The following is a 19630-nucleotide window of genomic DNA, read 5'->3' on the forward strand; positions in this document are numbered from 1 at the left end:
TTAAATGGAAAAGAAATATTAAAATAACATGTCTTAATGAGGCAATGTTTATTTTAAAACAGAAAACATATCTTTTTTTTTACAGTTTGAAAGATAAAATTCATTAGTGAAAACTACTTTTGACCAATGTAATTTCTATTAAAACTTAATTTTAATAGGGTCATATTACATGAGTTATAATTTACATGCAGTTGTTTTATAAAGATAAGCTGTACATGTTATTAAAATAATTTATCATGGTACATATTTTCATTACTTAAAAATATAAGAGTTTAAATGAAAAATATGACATTTTATATATCAGATAATACATCTTTTAGTCAACCCTCGATCATAGACTTACATAAATAGATGAGTTCTTTGGGAAGTTATACAAATTTGAAGCTAGATAAATATGATAATCTGAAGATTGCTTTGAGAGTATACATGATCAATCTAACATTTTTCAGGATAACCAGTTATTACTAAAGAAAGTGACATCATAGAAACAAATTATATGTTTAAGAAATTACCAGGAATGTATCGAAAGGGTCAGAAAAGCTTATTATGTATTATTTTGGTTATTTTTCTTTCTGGGATTTTATAAAATTACTTAAAATTTTAAAAACAGTAAAAAACGAGTATTGCTGCATAGTTATCCAAGTACCAAAATTATACAAGGAAATTGTTCTAGTATTCAAATTTAGATAATGAAAAATAATTATACATGCCTCTTTACATGAGCCTCCTTATTAAGCTGTTTTAGATGGCCTAACTTGTAGTATAGTGGGAGTTTTTTCCTTCTTGAAAACTTCTTTTATTTTGAAATTATATATTCACAGGGAGTTGCATAAATAGTACAGAGTGATCCCAGGTACCTCTTATCCATTTTCCCCCCATGGTTCCATCTTACATAATTATAGTATAATATCAAAACCAGGAAATTGAAATTGGTACAATATGTGTATACAGTTCTGTGTCATTTTATCACATGTGTAGATTTGTGTAACCACTACTGCAATCCAGATACAAAACCATCCCATCAACACAAAGATCTTCCTCTTTATAAAATAGTGTTTTATTGACTTGCGCCTATTACTATTTTCCTGTATTGTTAATATTAATTTTCTTGTTTTGTACAGTTAGTATTTCATTTCCTCTTCTCGTTGGCTTCTATCCTCCTCCTCTCCCAACCCCCTCTTTGTTATAAGTTGCAAGCACAGTGTTTGAGATTTGAGTTTCAGAATAACGCAGATGTTTTATCTGAGGAAGAAGGATCATTCATGTGTATCCAAGCAAAAGGCAGAGCAGTTTTACATTTAAATGCTAAATGTACTGGTTGGCTCTGTAGGACCCTCAGAATCAAAAGGAATCTCCTCCACATTTTGTCTCTGTCTTCTCCACGCCCCATATTTCTTGGCCACTTTCATAATATAGTTTTTAAAAGAGGCTCCCATAAAAACATAAAGGATGGGATTGAGGCAGCTGTGAAAGAGCGCGATGCTTTCTGTGATTTGAATGGCCACGTCCATGCGTTTGCTCATGTCACAGTCAGTGATCAGGGAGTAGATGATGTCTATGGCTCGGCAGAACTTGACAATGTTATAAGGCAGTTGAGTGACAATGAAGACTATAACCACTGTGAGCAGGACTTTGAGGGGTCGAGACTTTTTAATATTCGGCATCTTGATGAGTGTCCTTGCTGTGATAAAGTAGCACACGCCCATGATAAGGAAGGGTACTATAAATCCGACACAGATTTCTAGCATTTGAATAAATGCTTTCATTGATGTTCCTAGGTGGTGGGGAAAGATGGGAATGCACCTAGCATTGTCATTTACTGTATAAAAAACCAGCTGGGGTATACTCAGCAAGATGGTAGCCATCCAGACACAGAAACAGATGATCCAACACGGTTTTCCCACTCCTGATTGGCTGGGGGCTTTGGTTACTGCCAAATATCGGTCGATGCTAATACAGGCCAGAAACTGCATTCCAGAGACAAAGTTTACTGTGTACAAGGCTGAAGTGACTTTACACATCATTTTCCCTAAAACCCACCCATGAACTGCATTAACTGCCCAAAAAGGCAGAGTGAATAGAAGGAGTAAATCTGCCACAGCCAAATTCAGGATGTACACGTCTGTTTTGGTTCTCAGCTTCTTGTAATAGGCATAAATTGCCACTACTATGGAATTGCCTGCAAGTCCAATGATGAAAGCTATTGTGAGGAAGACAGGGAGAAAAACTTTTGCAAATCTTCTGACTTCTTCTTTTATACATATCATTTCATACTGACTGTAGTCATGAGTGCCATTCAGTTCATTTTCCTCATAATAGTAATCTGTTGACTGGTTGTCTTCCAAAGCCATGGCTCCTGCTTGGTTGGCAAAAACAAAACAAAACAGTATACTCATGTTTAAATTGCTTAAAAGAAAACAGTTTTTATCCAGCATGTGTTTTGTTCTTCCCCTAGAGAATAGATTGTTGCTGTAACATATGTGAGTCTGAAGCTACCAGGTGAGAAACATGATGGTTGGATTGTGCAGCTGTGTGGAAGATTGCAGGTTAAAAGGAGATACAGTTCATAAGCCATGAAGGAGTTGGAGTTTTAAGCGCTAGCTTTTCATTCTCCTTGCATGGCACCTTGCAATAAAAATGCCTCTTTCTGCTGTTGCAACTCTCTAAATAAATGAATGAATGAGTGGAGGAGATAAATTCAAGACCTATTTGGAAGGTAGAATCAGAACTTGGGGATTTACTGGAAATTAGGAGTGAAGGTAAGAGAGAAGTCAAGAATGGGACAGGCTTACAGACTAGATCACTAGGAGAAAATGGGGCTGCCAAATAACTGTATAAATAAGTAAGTAGTGGCAGTGCCACTCTTTAAAATGCTTTCATTGAAAAAAAATAAATAAATAAAAAAAAAATAAAATGCTTTCATTGGAGCCACATTGGAATATAACTCCAAGATTGGTTACTCATCCTTTGTTTTTACAATTCTGTGTGCAGGAGCTTGGGTGATAAATAAAATACCCTGGAAAATTTTCATAATCACTAAATCCTAAATAAAAGTGAAGACTTTTATGTAAAAATTGTTTTTAAAATATGAAAACTTAGATTTCAACTAAAAAGAATAAAAAATATTATAATCTTTTTACATGCATAATTTTGTGAGTCTTATAGAGTATATCTACAATAAATTAGATAAATATTTAAATAAATTATTTTATTTACTTTAAATAAATTCATTTTATTTTTATGTTATTTATATATTTAATTTAAATAAATAAATAATCTCAGCATCTGTTTTGAATTTCACTAGTTGGCTTTTATAAAACAAAATCTCCTCTAGTCAACTTCCCTCTAAAACTTGTCACTACTTATTTATTTATACTATTATTTTGGTAGCACCATTATCCCCTAGTCGCATAGGCTGTAAGCCTGCCCTAATTGTTGACTTCTCTCTTACCTTCATTCCTAATTTCCAGTAAGTCCCTAAATTCTGATTCTACCTTTCAAATAGGTCTTGAATCTATCTCCTTCTTTGAATCTGCACTCTTCCACACATCTGCACAATCCAACCATCATGTTTCTCACTTGCCTACTACAGTATCTTCCTAACTGGTATCCTACTATTATTATTTCTTACCACCCCCTTGTCAAAAACATTTTTCCACCAGAATATTCTATCTCTAAATTACCAAGCTGTCATTCCCCTGCTCAGCTCCTCACCTGAGGAACACATGAAAGATACATTGCTTCACTTGAAATGCAAAATCATGTTGCTTCAACTGAAATACATAATCCATCTCCTTCAATATGCCTTCTCCTCTTATTAGCATGATCCCCAAGACTCCATAATATGGTGCCACTGTGGCTCCTGTCACTTCTCCCTATTCCATGTCCCACACTGCAGGCAGTGATAGAGCCGATTGGCCAGCAGTTGATTGGCGCACACCATGCTCCAGCACCTGTCTATATCATTGTTCATTCTGTTCCTTTATCTGTCATATCACTTTCTGCCCTTCCCTTGAAGGGCCACTTCCTACTCAATTAACTTGGTGTCATGTCCCCAGAATACTTTCCTCATGTAATACAATCTCTCCATACCTCTCAGAGAACTGACCCCATCCTCTGGAAAAGATATGTTTCCCAGACTACCTTGTCCATCTGGGCTCTGAGTTCTCAAAAATATGACCTATTTGATTTGTGTTTGTAATTAAAACCTTCTTAACATGCCTGGCACAGACTGGCTGCCCAGTAAATATTTCTCAAACTAAAGGTTTTGTCACAAGGTATAAAGCTATTACTCTAGAATGGATAGATAATATGCCAGGAATCCTCTGCCTCAACATTAAGTTATTATACTACTATGTTGACTATTAACAACCTATAGTATTAAGATAAGCTTGCACAGAATTCACAAGTTTTAAAATGTATATAATAATGACTTTCAATGTTTTTATTGTAGTGCTGCATTTTGTTTTTCTTTAGCCTTTCTATCTTCCTTTGCTTATTTTTGTCCTTTGAAGAGTCTCAAATATTCTTACAGAATCAACAATAAGAATATTATTTTTAAAACTGTGCCAATTTATGGTACATTTTCAAAAGAACATTCTTATACTTGCTAACTCTTTTGAATAGGTAAAGCAAAGAAGGCTCTGAGAAAGATACCACATAGAACTGCTTTTATTATGTAAAACCCAGGTGCTAACTATTTAAAGTGACCATTTTTAACATTAAAGTTATTTTAAAAGTTCCAATCTTGACGACTACTCTGTTCTTCATTTTCTTATGTATTAATTGTTAACATAATCTGAACTTTGTTCTCTTTCATCACAGAAGTCTTAAATCTGATAATAAGGAATAATATGGCCGGATATTATATTAAGGAAGGGTATTTTTATGTGAGAATTAATCTAACTAAAAATGTGAGTAAATAAAAGTAGGAAAGGAAATTATTCACAGAAATGATCCTTCTGGTAAATATACAGAAACATTTAAATATCTTTATTATTACAATAAAAAACTAGTAATTTGTAAGAGAAAGCAGAAAAAAAGGTAAAGCAAAACCTGTTCTCTCATTAACAAAGTTTTACAGACAACTAATGGTATTTAAAATCATATTTTCTTCTTGCTATATTCAGATTTTCATTTTAAGATTAAAGTGTACAACTATTTTCAAATAGCTATTTTCTGCACATGTAAGCATTTAAATTTTTACGCATCAAGACTCCTTCTATATAGGTAAATATACAAAGTCTTTGGGCTTTAAAGAAAAGTCATATCCAAGTCACAATGAAAAAGAAAGAACGAACCAACCTGTTTCAGTCAGCAGAGAGGAGCAGTGTTGAGTGCAGAAAGTAAAATCAAATGCCCTCTCTTACTCGGAGTGCTTTTGTTTTCACTTTACACCCCGCCTTTATCTTGCATCCAAAAAGGGTTTCCTGAAATTTAACCTTGTGAGAACTTGATCGTTTACTTTATGTAAAACCATCCTGTGAAGTTAAATCCAACTTCTTAAATGTCCTAGGTTACAAATTTGAAAGACTTCCATCTTGTTTCAAAAACTACAGATCTTTCAGAGTTTCTGCTTAGCCAAAGAGAGCAAACAAATTCCTGCAGCTGAGCAACTGACTGCTAAACCAAAAGGAGAATCCACCCAAGAACATCCAGCCAGCCAACAAGCACTTGTGGATAGCATTTAGAGAAATATTTCCTAAAGTTCTTTCATCTAGGAAAGAAAACAAACTTGATTTTAGCCCAGAAAATTATCTTTTTGAGACTAAATTATGAGTAATCATTAGGCATTTATGGTGGAATTTAATATTTTTATGACACATCATTTAATATTTTACTTAAATAAACTATTGCTGGATATTCTTTCTCTATCCTTGTCCTAGAGTGTGCCTTTCCCCATGGCTTTAAACTCTCTTGCTTGCTTGTAATCTCTTTCTCCAAAGACCCAGAATACAAACCTTCAAAATCCTTTGGTCTGGGAAGGCTGTTTATTTTTCCCATGCTTCCAAACAAATGAAAGTTAAACAAAGAAGAGAAATTTATGCAAATTTGGCCCTCATGGTCTATTTGAACTTGACTCTCCTCACATTTGCATGGCAGTTGCTTTATTTATTTTCTCATGCAAGGGTAGGCTCAGTCTCTACCTGCAGAAGTTATTTTAGACCCATACCAGTTTTTCTCCAAGAAGTTGGTCTAATCTTCTTGTGGATTCACAAAAAAAAAAAAAAAAAAAAAAAAAAAAGAGGCTCATTAGGGACTCCATGTTCCTTCACTATATATGTGAAGGAACTTTATGTTCCCTCACTATATATCTGAGGGTACAGCCAACCTCTCCTCCTATTTATCCACCACTCTTTGAGAAAGCATCATCAGCATGCAGCTAAACTATCTCACCAAGAAAGAAGTTCCTGGATTTGTGGCATTTACTGTTTTCTGTGTTATAAATATTCCCATCATAGGCAATTTCAAGCTACCAAGGTATAGTCACTGAACACAAAGTTACTACAAGATGAGCATAATTAAAGCTCCTGAGCAGGCTCTATTACAGTTCTTCTAAAAGAGGCATCTCTTCTCCTTACCATAGTTGCTCATTCCTGTCATCTTTTGCTGCCAGCAGAAAAATACTGCTATTAATGTTATCCCTGCCCTGGCTCGGCCATCTAGTCTTTCCTCTTCTCTTACCTCTGTTTCTTCTTGATCTTCTATATATTAGGGCAGGAGGAAGTGAAAGAACAACTCTTCACTGAATTCTCATAGTAGCCTGCAATATCCCACAAGGTCTGCCTCCATCCCTCATTGCCTCTCAGACCTCATTTCATGCTACATGCCTCTGTGCCTGGTGGTTCTGCCACACCCATCTGCTTGCTGTTTTAGAGCATACCAGACATATCCTGATCAGGAATTTTGTGCTGGCTCATCTGTCTGCCAGGAAAGTGCTTTCTCTTAATATTTCGAAGGTTCACTCCTCATCTATTTCGAATCTCTGCCTAATCGCCACCTGTTCTCTGAAGCAATCCTTGACTACTCTATTTAAAATACCCCTCATCCACCTGGATTCCAATCCACCTTACCTATAGTACTTAACATGCTCTAAGACACCATATCATTTATATTATGTTTGCTATCTGTTGTCTTTCACCCTGTATTAGAATATAGGCTTCACCAGAACAGGGATTTTTGTTTGCTTTGTTCATTATCTCAAATGCTTAGAATAGTGCTTGGCACATAATAGGTACTCAATAAATATTTTGAATAAAAATAAAAAATCCTACTGTTCCTTTTGATTGTTATACCATTTTACCTGCCCTATTATAGTTATGTTATAGTTCTTGAATGACTTATCTATAACTGCAGCCTCCATAATTATCAATTACATAATCCCTTTGATCTATCTATATGATACTCAATACTGACATGTGGGCCTTGGCAAATACTATTACTTTTGTCTAGAATACTCCTTCCACTCTACTTTAGGTCCCTAGCTCCTACTGACAGTTCAGATTCAGGTCTGACCTTAACATTAATTGCTCCAGGAAGCCTTCTATAACCCTTCTAGATTAGATCAGATATATCTACTGTTTACTCCTATAGTACCATCTCACTCTATTTTTAGTACTTATTAAAATGTTCCTGTCTTTTATAGCTATGTTGTATGCTGCTGTATCCTCAACATTTAGTTTGGTGTCTTACTCATGGTACCAAGCTTAATGAATAATAAATATATGAACCAATTAATCAATTTTTAAGTAACTTATCCTCCACAGATAAATTTAGCAATGTAGCTGGAATTTTGAATTCAGTTCTTCAGTCTTATCTATTAATATTTCCATTTTGTTATCCCTTATACATCTTTGTTATTTCATGATGTCATGTATTATAGAATCTTTATACTGTTTTATGGATTTTAAAGTATCTATCCCTTTCATTTACCCCACCCCAACCACCACCTGCTTTCTTGTAAATAGGATTGTTTTCTTAAATAAGTTATAATGCTATAGTCTTTACATCTTTTGAATTTGTATATCATTTTTGATAGCTCAAGCACATACCCAGCCTTTAGGGCATAAAGGATCTCAGACTGGAGCTGCTGCTTCTGGTAGCATGTGTATGCATGTTGTGTATGAATGCTGTGTATGAATCATGGTGAAACTAGCTCGCTGACTGTCCTTTTCATCTATTTTCTTCTTCTCCTGACAGAACCAGAGCAGATGGTGGTAACAAGGGGGATTTGACAAAAATATGAAAGGCCATCATGTAGCTTTGAGGATAGGAAGAGGCATTGACTCACCTTAGGCAACTTTTCAAAGTACTTACTTGATGTTTCTCTTTTTTTTTTTTTTTTTTTTTTTTGAGACAGAGTCTCACTCTGTTGCCTGGGCTAGAGTGCTATGGCATCAGCCTAGCTCACAGCAACCTCAAATTCCTGGGCTCAAGCAATCCTTCTGCCTCAGCCTCCCTAGTGGCTGGGACTACAGGCATGTGCCACCATGCCCAGCTAATTTTGTCTGTATATTTTTAGTTGACCAATTAATTTCCTTCTATTTTTAGTAGAGACGGGGTCTCACTCTTGCTCAGGCTGGTTTTGAACTCCTGATCTTGAGCAATCCGCCTGCCTCAGCCTCCCAGAGTACTAGGATTACAGGTGTGAGCCACACCGGCCTTACTTGATGTTTCTTTACTGGTTTTTTTTTTTGTTTTTTTTTTTGGTGTTTTTTTTTTTTTCTGTACCTCTCTTCCACATCTCAAATCCTTAAGAACTGAATTTTTATGATTCCAATTTGCTGCTCACCATAAATGGCCTCCTACTTTACCCTGCCCTGATATAGCATTATTCCTTGTTCCTGAGGAATCTCCTTCCTCACACTTATTTCTCATCCCTCTTCTTGTAGTTTCTTTTCACTCAGTGATACATGTTTGTAAAGCAAGCTGACTAAACTATGTACTATATTATTCACTGAAAATATAAATATTGAGCTATGTATTGAGATAATTTAGATAATCTTATGATTTGATTTCTCTTTAGCGTCCATACTATATATTGAATTCATATCGAATATGAGTTTTTTTACTTTACATTTTTGCTTAAGCATAATGCTTAAATTATTCCAAAATCACTCTAAATGACATTTTCAGTAGCTAAATAATTGTTTTGTTTATGGGTTGTAGTCATTTGCTTTACTATTCTCCTATCATAGGACTTTTAGATTGTTTCCACTCTTTTGTTATTACAAATTATGTTGTGGAAAGCATCTTTGTAGATACTGTAGGAAACTAGACTTAATCTAATCTCACTGAAGAATGTCGAGGAATGTGCCTAATCCTATATAACTATTTCTGTTTTTCCTTACACAAGAGATAGCATTCTTACTATTCACACTGAATAGTACCCTGGAGTTCTTTCTTATCAGTGCATAGAAAGCTTCCTTATTCTTTCTAGAAAAGTTCTGTTATGTAGACATCCCACATTTCAACAGTCTTCTATTGGTGGACATTGATTTATGACCAATTTTTTGCAAATACAAATAATACTACTGCAGTGAATAATCTTGTGCATCTGTCATTTCATAAGGAACAGCTAGCTGTATCTGTAAGACAAATACCAGAAATTGGATTAATGGGTCAAAGACTAAGTAAATCTGTAATTTTGATGGATACTGCCAAATTGTACTCCACAGAAAGTACAATTCTTCTCCCTCCAAGAAACCCCTATTTCCCTAAAACCTTGCCAATAGAATGTGCTGTTTTACTGCCACTTTGCTTTCTAAATGACTTGTAACAGATTCAGTACCCTTTGCCCTGATCTTGCCTGCGCCGTGTGAAATACTGGATAATAAACTGCTGTTGTATATATTATCTTTGCCAGTTAATAGGTAAAATAGCATTTCATTATTGCTCTACTCTGCATTTATTTGATTAGCAGTAAAGTTAAACATGTCTTAAAAATCTTTCATTATTCTTATTTTCTCTTTTTGCCATTGTGTTCTTTCCCCATCTTTACACTGACTTTCAGGTATTCTTTGTGTTCTAGGGATGTAACTGTTGTATACATTTTGTCATAAATGTTGAAATATTTTCCCCAAATTATTTATTTTTTGCTCTTTAATTTTGTCTTTTAATGTTTAAGAGTTTTATGTAGACAAACCATTTATCTTTTTATTTTTATTTCATTTGTCATTTTTACCTATTTATTTATTTTTCTTTAGAGACAGGGTCTCACTCTGTCACCCAAGCTGGAATGCTTGATCATGGTGGTGTGATCATCACACTCTGCAGCCTCGAGCCTTGAGGGCTCAAGCAATCCTCTTGCCTCAGCTTCCTGATTAGCTGGGACTACAGGTGTGTGCCACCACACCTGGCTAATTTTTTTATTTTTTGTAGAGACAAGGTCTCGCTATGTTGCCTAGACTGGTCTTGAATTCCTGGCCTCAAGTGATCTTGCTTCAGCCTCCCAAAGAGCTGAAATTACAAGCATAAGCTACCACACCCAGCTTCATTTTTAACATTTAAAATTCTCTCCCACCCAGAGATTTGATAAGCATTAGATTATTTTTCTTCTAGTATTTTAGGACTTGATTACTTAAATTTTTTTTTTAATTTTCAACTCTGATCTATTTGGAATTTATTTTGATTCAACCATAATCTGTAACAATAGCAATAATAGCAGCATATAACATTTTAAAAGTATGTGTTATGTAGATATAAAGCCAGAGGTGGATTCAGTGAATTTCAAAGGATATTTCCCCCATTAAAAATAACCCATGCTCTATGAGAACACATGGAATTGGTTTTTTTCTTTAACTGTCAGATTATATGATAAACCTTTTTTTTTAACAAGTGGAAATTTTATTATAAAATGGTATTTATCTCATAATGGTGTTTTAAATTCCAATTTGAATTGTTAGTAAAAGCTAAAACTAAATGAGGTTTAAACATCCCACCTCAGAAAGTCAATGTTGGTTAAAAAAAAAAGCCTTGAGATTTTGTGGATAGCTAACTTTGCTTCATATCATATAACTGTTTACATCACTTTCTTAATTGTTATAGATCACATCCATACCAAATAGTTGTGTTTTTCTCTACCTATCATCTTTCCTTTTGTTAGAAAATGATTTTGTTTGATAATCATGTGGTTGTAGGAGCTTAAGAAATTAAAAATCATCAGCAAACATTAGGGAGATATAATTTTCAGTCTGACATGGTCCTGGCACTTGAACAGTCTTGAAATACCACAGAGTCTGGATTAAAAACAAAATTATTTTATCTATACCATCTGTTTTCATTCATGAAGGCCTGTGACACAGCTGATATGTTTAATATTCTCTGGTCTATTTGTATTTCCTCTAATATATTTCATTTATGACATTGGTATCCTGTTCATTAACTAAAATGATATAAAAGAAGAAAAACTGTCTTTAAAAGAAGGGTGTTTCAACTGCTGCACCTGCCAAATGTTGCTTGTAGCTAAGAGGAGATGATATATTTGTGAAGGGTTTTTCTCATTTTTCTGAAACATCAAGGTTAAATCAAATATTTCGAATTCTACAAACTATGTATTCACCCTTACTTCCTCTACTTAATGATCACAAAAAGAGAGCCAAGTTAGAAGTTGTTTTGTTTTCTTTTTTTAGAATCTGAATTGTTCTCCATATTAGATTGAGAAAGGCAGAGTCAAAGAATTATTTGCCTGTTTCTTGAGTTTCTTCAAAGTTTACCTGATATCTGAAATCTATTGGGTACTTTATATAAGGCTGTGACAATAGTTGTTTTACGATGGAAAGAACAAGGCAAGAAATATATTGGGAAATATCAGAGAAAAAATTATATATTCTGTATATTGGAAAGAGAAGGCTTTGGACCATGGTTGAAAGGAATTGGAGAGAAGATTTTACATTTGAAGGATTCAGCTTCTGGTTATCTAAAATCATGAAACCTTAAAAGATTTGCCAAAAATGTTCTTGATTGCTAGGATGAAAAGTAGAGAAAGAAAAAATTTCTAATGAAAATGAAGCCCAAACCATGCCATTATGTCGTAATCTGATTTTCAGAATTATGCCCACCAAGGAGACAATGCATTATTTGGGGCAAGTCTCCCTAACCCTTCAGCCTAGCCTGTAGGCCTCTAGGCACTGGCCAAGGCTTCCTACAACTAAAACTTCAAAGACAGCCCCAAGTAGCAAATTATGCAGTTGAAAAATTAAAAGTGAGCCACTCTGTAGAAGATTCTTCCTCTATAATTTCTAGCTAAGAGTCAAAGCATGATTGTATATCATTGCACAGCCAGGACCAATCAAGGGTAAAAAATTCTCCCAACTGAGCATTTTCAGATAAGGAATTCTAGCTAAGATCCACAATGAAATGTATAAGTATCATCATCTGCCATTGAATCATCCTAGTGTTCTTTGGATTGGTACTCAGATTAGTGAAATTCATTTTTTGGCTTGGTCCATTCAGGCTGCTATGACACAATACCATAAATTGGGTAGTCATAAACAACAGAAATTTGTTTGTTGTTGTTACAGAGGCTGAGAAGTCCAAGATCAAGGCACCCCATTAAAGTCATTGTCTGGGAAGGGCCTGCTTGTTGTTTCATAGATGGCACCTTCTTATTGTATCTTCATATTGTAGAAAGGGCGACCAAGCTCCCTCAAGCCTTTTTTATAAGTACACTAATCCTATTTTAATCACCTAAATTACCTCCTTTGAGACCTAATTACCTGCTAAAAGCTCCACCTCCAAACACCATCAGCTTGCGGGTTAGGATTTCAGCTTATACATTCAGTTGGGGGTAAGGGGCACAAACCCTCAGACCATAGCATATTTTACCTATTAGCACCTATAAAAATCAGAAGGACAGCTGGGTGTGCTAGCTCGCACCTGTAATCCTAGTGGCAGGCTCGCTTGAGGCCAGGAGTTCAAGACCAGCATGGGCAACATAACGAGACACCATCTCTACAAAAAGGTTTTTGTTTTTTTAAAAATTAGCCAGGTGTGGTGGCACACACCTATGTTCATAACTACTCTGGAGGCTGAGGCAGGATGATTGCTTGAGCCAGGAGTTCAAGGCTATAGTGAGCTATGATCATACCACTGCACTCCAGCCTGGATGACAGAGCAAGACCCTGTCTGAAAAAAAGAAAAAAAAAATCAGAAGGACATACTCTTGCAAATATAAATAATGGTACACAGTTTTGAAATTCAGACATATTTCAGTAAAATAAGGATAGTTAAGTAGACTCACTATGAAGAATATGACATTTGAGATTTTCAAAAGTTAACTTTGAAATATGTAAATGGGGGATCTTTTCTTATTAGTCTAAATGAGAATGGCCATTTTAGAACTAACTAAAAAGTAAATTCCATTAAATTTGAAGGAACTCAAATTATAAGCAATGGTTTTAACAATTGTATTTTAATTGTAACTATATTTTATTTTACGTTTGTTATTCATAGTACAGAATAATTGAGGTGATTACAATTTTAAGCTCTTGGTTTTGAAATTTTAGAGCTTCTCTAAGATTTCTTTCTGCTTATATGACCATATTTTGGGGTGATTGCAGTTCTCAAGCTCCAGCTAATAAATATAATTCATGTATTTTTCATGAATACAAATATATATTGGTATTCAAATATCATGAATGTTTGAATCATGAATATATAAGAAACTATCACACTAGGTAAGTGAAGATCTGGTTTTTGGCAGAGTTTAAAGGTGAGAACTCTAGGGCAGTTTCACTGCCAGTGTGGTGGAGTAAGCGCTTAAGATTAACTTTCTCTGCTGGGCGCGGTGGCTCACGCCTGTAATCCTAGCACTCTGGGAGGCCGAGGCAGGCGGATTGCTTGAGGTCAGGAGTTCGAAACCAGCCTGAGCAAGAGCGAGACCCCGTCTCTACTATAAATAGAAAGAAATTAATTGGCCAACTAATATATATAGAAAAAATTAGCCGGGCATGGTGGTGCATGCCTGTAGTCCCAGCTACTCAGGAGGCTGAGGCAGGAGGATTGCTTGAGCCCAGGAGTTTGAAGTTGCTGTGAGCTAGGCTGATGCCACGGCACTCTAGCCTGGGCAACAGAGTGAGACTCTGTCTCAAAAAAAAAAAAAAAAAAGATTAACTTTCTCACATATAATAACTAAAATGCTACAAAAAAATAACTACCTGAAATCCTCTGGGGAGTGAACAAAAGCGAGCTGATTTTTTAGGGATGTCAAAATTTGGAAGATGAGACTGGGCGCGGTGGCTCATGCCTGTAATCCTAGCACTATGGGAGGCCGAGGCGGGAGGATCACTTGAATTCAGGAGTTTGAAACCAGCCTGAGCAAGAGCAAGACCCTGTCTCTATTAAAAATAAAAAGAAATTAATTGGCCAACTAAAAATATATAGAAAAACTTAGCCGCGCATGGTGGCTCATGCCTGTAGTCCCAGCTACTCAGGAGGCTGAGGCAGAAGGATCACTTGAGCCCGGGAGTTTGAGGTTGCTGTGAGCTAGGTTGATGCCATGGCACTCACTCTAGCCCAGGCAACAGAGTGAGACACTGTCTCAAAAAAAAAAAAATTTGGTAGAGGAGACAGGCACAAGGTGAGTTTTCCATTTTTAGACTTTGGCCTGAGGATACATTGTCATACAGGAAAGCTGAATGAAGCTTCTCTAGAAAACTAAGGTCTCTTGTGTCCTGAGAAACTAGAGGACAGTGTCTAGGACAGCCATGGCTGCTGGAAAATGAGGGAGTTGGGTGAGTATTCCTAGAAAGGAGAAAACTGGAAAAGCAGAACTCCAGATTTCTTGTGTAAACTTTGGCCAGGTCTCTGGTTGTCTCCTAAATTAAAGTCATGCACAGGACAGACTCAAAACACCTTGTAGCTAGATAACAAAAACTACATTGAAATTTGATCTCCTCTCCACCTAAACTGAGACAGACTCTGCAGTTTGATTCTGCCTAAGGTTATCAACACTCTGTGGAGGGACATGACAGAATTCAGTTTCAAAACAAAAGAATTACAGTGTGAAGAATATAATCTGAAATTATTCCACAAATGAAGAATAAGGAAACATGACCCATTTTCAAGGGAAAAGGGCATCACCCAAATGATTCAGGTGTTGGAATTATCAGATAAGGACTTAAGGTAGCTTCTATAAATTTGCTCAATGAGGTCAAAAGAATAAAAATAAAAAGATAGGAAATACTAGAAGAGAAATAGAAAACATAAAAAATAACCAAGTATAAATATCAAAACTTAAAAGTAAAATATTTGAAAAAAAATTCACTGACTAGACTTAATAACAGTGGAGGTGACAGAGCTGAAGCTAAACCAATAGAAGTTTCCAATTTTAAGAGAAGATTGAAAGAAATGAACAGTTCTAGGGAGTCTTTAGTCAAAAATCCTGAAATATGTGTAATTGGAGTTCCAAAAGAAAAGGAGAGAGGGAAAGATTGCCATTTAAAAGAAGAACAAACTCTAGAAATTCTAAAACTTCCATTAATTATTGGTTGATATAAAAGAAATATGTTTAAACTGAATTAAGGACCTTTGTTGTATAATGTCAGTGCATACACTGCAGACTTTTCGAGGCATAATAAAGTGATCTATTTGAATAATTTTACATTTTTCTTATATTTTTGAAAATGCTTGCATTTTTATTTTATTTGAAACAACTGGATTTAGTGATAAGGTTATATTACAAATGCCCACAGGGGTGGAGAAAATGGTTTTTCTCTCTAGATCATACATAATATAGACATTAAGTCACATATTTGGAGGAAAAAATGGGAGAGACAATTTTGCCTAACATATTTGTTATCTGATTACAGTGTAACATCTGTTATCCAATTTAATATTTTTTTAATTTCCTATTCCAGTTAGTTAAAAGGCCTCTCCCTTCCTTTCTAGTCATAGATAAAATCATGTATATGATTGCATATTCTTACAATTCTGATGTAAGATACTCATGCTGTGACTATGGAGAAAGCAGTCCTGTGATTCAAGCTCTAAGTCAGTCAAAGGTAAAGGTATCTCCTTATTCCAGCACTAGCTGGAGACGAACAGAGTCACCTATTTTAGGCACACTGCCTCCTTCCCATTCCTCCCTTTCCATGATGATCCTATATATATATATATATATATATATATATATTTTTTTTTTTTTTTTTTTTTTTTTTGAGACAGAGTCTCACTTTGTTGCCCAAGCTGGTGAGTGCCATGGCGTCAGCCTAGCTCACAGCAACCTCAAACTCCTGGGCTCAAGCAATCCTGCTGCCTCAGACTCCCAAGTAGCTGGGACTACAGGCATGCGCCACCATGCCCGGCTAATTTTTCTATATATATTAGTTGGCCAATTAATTTCTATTTATAGTAGAGACGGGTCTCACTCTTGCTCAGGCTGGTTTCGAACTCCTGACCTTGAGCAATCCGCCTGCCTCAGCCTCCCAGAGTGCTAGGATTACAGGCGTGAGCTACCGAGCCCAGCCATGCTGATCCTATTTCGTTTTTATCACTTAAGTGTTTTGTCAGATAGAGTATCCATTTAGGATTTCTAGAGTTATGTGTTATCATATGGAAGTGGAGAGATGTCTCACTGTATGCAGGAAATGACTCCTCCAGGGCCTGCAGATTAAAAGATTAGGAAAGTGGCCGGGCGCTGTGGCTCACGCCTGTAATCCTAGCTCTTGGGAGGCCGAGGCGGGCGGATTGCTCAAGGTCAGGAGTTCAAAGCCAGCCTGAGCAAGAGCGAGACCCCGTCTCTACTATATATAGAAAGAAATTAATTGGCCAACTGATATATATATAAAAAATTAGCCGGGCATGGTGGCGCATGCCTGTAGTCCCAGCTACTCGGGAGGCTGAGGCAGGAGGATCGCTTGAGCACAGGAGTTTGAGGTTGCTGTGAGCTAGGCTGACGCCACGGCACTCACTCTAGCCTGGACAACAAAGTGAGACTCTGTCTTAAAAAAAAAAAAAAAAAAAAAAAAAAAGATTAGGAAAGAAAACATTTTGTAGTTCACTCAGCAAGGCCTGTCTCAGTCTCTTTCTCATTGGGATTTATAGATATGTTTACAAGATGGTAGGCTAGTTTTTTCTTTTTTTTTATTTTTTTTTTTTTTTTTTTTAAAGACTAGTCAAGTGCAGTAGTGAGGAGGGGGGAAAGTAGTAGAACAAGGAGTTCAATCTGTAACTGACTGTGAACAATCACGTGAGATAACTCACTACCTTCGGACCAGCCTAGTTTTTTCTTTAATGTTTTCTAAAGTTGTTATTATTACACAATTAGAAATGGTAACAAATGAAAATATATCTAAGAGCATACTGTTTTCCATCCTTCCATATCTAATACCATGTCTGAGAGAGAACTTTTTAATAGTCTGTTTTTAGTTCTCTGGTTTCCGTTACAATTTTAGGTAAAATGATCTTTTGTCTTTCCTGATTTATTTCATTTATGGCACTAACCATCGACTTCCCAATTTGAACAGTGACAATTTTCTTCATTTGTATTATAACTCTTTGCCTTTTCCTAACGTAGATATTTATTTTATTTCAAATTTTTTGGCTTTTTGACTTTTTAAACTTTAAATAATTGTTAAATCTCTCTACATTCTCTTTTGACAGAATGTCTTCAAGCTCCATTTTATATTAATAATATAAGACTACGAATTTTCTTTCTCCTTTCTCTACCTTTTATCCTCCCTTCCTTATTGTTACCTGTATCACTGCAGTTTCTACTTTTACATTGTCAGTATTACTAATATTTGCCTTCTTTCTTGCAAACACAATTGTGGTTGACCACAGGATGACTCTAAATTTTGAAAACCAACACACAGCACTTACCTTATCAAGACTATGTAAATATTGTTCGGTGCTGGTTTAAATAGTGTGTTAGATTTTGTGTCTTTCTGTAACTGATGCAGTATAAAATCACATGGGCCAGTCTAAGGAGTGTTTCTAGCATTAAGGTCAATTAGAATCGACTTCTTTTTTCTTTTTTTTTTTTTTCTTTAAAACTGAGTCTTGCTCTGTTGACCAGGCTAGAGTACCATGGCGTCAGCCTAGCTCACAGCAACCTCAAACTCCTGGGCTCAAGCAATCCTACTTCCTCAGCCTCCTGAGTAGCTGGGACTATAGGCATGCACCACCATGCCTGGCTAATTTGTTCTATTTTTATTTGCCTGGCTAATTTTTTTCCTAGAGACAAGGAAATTTTTTAGTAGAGACAAGGTGTCACTCTTGCTTAGGCTTGTCTTGAAATCCTGACCTCCAGCAATCCTCCCACCTTGGCCTCCCAAGGTGCTAGGATTATAAGTGTGAGCCACCACGCCTGGCCAGACTTTTCTGTACTCTATATGTATTACTAAATTCATGCCACATTACATTTTTTTTTTATATTTAGACCACAGTTCACTTGTACATGTAAAACTTATTTTCCTGGAGTTTCTAATTGCCATTTTTCTTTAATTGCATTATTTGCTTTTATAATATCCCCTTCCCCTTACACAGACACCTTTAAATTGTACTTTTATTTGTATTGTCTTTTTTTCTTTTATGGAGACCTCTCTCGGAGTCTTTAGTTTTTCTTTGTTAATCTGGACTGATTATTCTTTAGGCATACTTTGATGCAATTATCTTAGGATTTCATATATTACTTTCCTGGAATCCACTATCTCTTGGATTCTAGGACTTCCTTTTTCTTGATTTATTCCCTTATTTTGCTTGAGTATATTCTTAATTGTTTGATTTTAAAAGTACATAATAGATAAATTCTCTGAGATCTGACATATCTGCATATGTATTTGTTCTACCTTCACAGAAATTGATAGTTGATGGGTATAGAATTCTAGGTTGAACTATTCATTTTCATCAAGCATTCCTTGTGGCTGATGAAAAGTCTGATGCCAATCTAATCCTCATTCTTTTTAGGTGGCTTGTCTTATTCTCTTTGAAACCTTATGGGATTTCTTCTTGATTAGTAGTGTTTTGAAATCTTAGAAGCACATATCTGGTAGATTCTTTTTGCCAGTCAATGGCTCTTTCAATCCTAACATTCTTTTTTTCTTCAGTTTTACAAAATTTTCTTCTAGATATTTCTTTGATAAATTCTTCCCCTTATTTTTCTGTTTTCTCTTTCTTAGACTGTTTTTACTCTCATGTTGGACTTTATGTTTTGGTTCTAAGGGTCTCTTATTTTTGCTTTCCTATTTTCAGTCTCTGAGGTTTTTTTCTATTTATTGGAATTTTTTTTTTATTTCAGAGTATTACAGGGGTATAAACACTATGGTTACATAAATTGCCTTTGTATCACCCAAATTAGAACTACAGTCATGCCCCTCCCCCAGACAGCATGCACACTGCACCCATTAGGTGTGGATTTACCCATCCCTTCCTCCCCTCACCCACCTGCCTGACACCCTATGAATGTTACTTCCCCAATGTGCACATTAATGTTGATCGATTAGTACCAATTTAATGGTGAGTACATGTGATGTTTATTTTTCCATTCTTGTGATACTTCACTTAGAAGAATGGGCTCCAGCTCCATCCAGGATGATACAATAGGTAGTTCACTATTTTTTATGGCTGAGTGGCTAAGTAGTACTCCATGGTATAATATAAAAATTTTCTTGATTTAATTTTTAGTGTTTCT

At 35.6% G+C, this 19630-nt stretch overlaps 2 protein-coding genes across 3 annotated transcripts in view; one reads left to right on the plus strand and one right to left on the minus strand.

The window, feature by feature from the left end:
* The window catches only part of ACAD11 (acyl-CoA dehydrogenase family member 11), an 80238-nt gene that overhangs the window by 40966 nt on the left and 19642 nt on the right, over window positions 1-19630 (plus strand). The gene's annotated exons all lie outside the window — the stretch shown is intronic.
* Window positions 42-6817, minus strand: ACKR4 (atypical chemokine receptor 4). Of its 2 annotated transcripts, none has more exons than XM_076005352.1 (3): window positions 6685-6817; window positions 5305-5429; window positions 42-2356 (listed from the first exon to the last, which is right to left on the minus strand). In XM_076005352.1, exon 3 carries the CDS (start codon window positions 2349-2351, stop codon window positions 1299-1301), a length of 1053 nt encoding a protein of 350 aa, XP_075861467.1. In that variant the 5' UTR covers window positions 2352-2356; window positions 5305-5429; window positions 6685-6817; the 3' UTR covers window positions 42-1298. The 2 variants fall into 2 exon arrangements, with proteins under 2 accessions (XP_075861467.1, XP_012622327.1); XM_012766873.2 differs by having other exon boundaries at window positions 42-2359.

The sequence above is a fragment of the Microcebus murinus genome, chromosome 1 (genome assembly GCF_040939455.1).
Source record: "Microcebus murinus isolate Inina chromosome 1, M.murinus_Inina_mat1.0, whole genome shotgun sequence".
Classification (NCBI taxonomy): Eukaryota; Metazoa; Chordata; class Mammalia; order Primates; family Cheirogaleidae; genus Microcebus; species Microcebus murinus.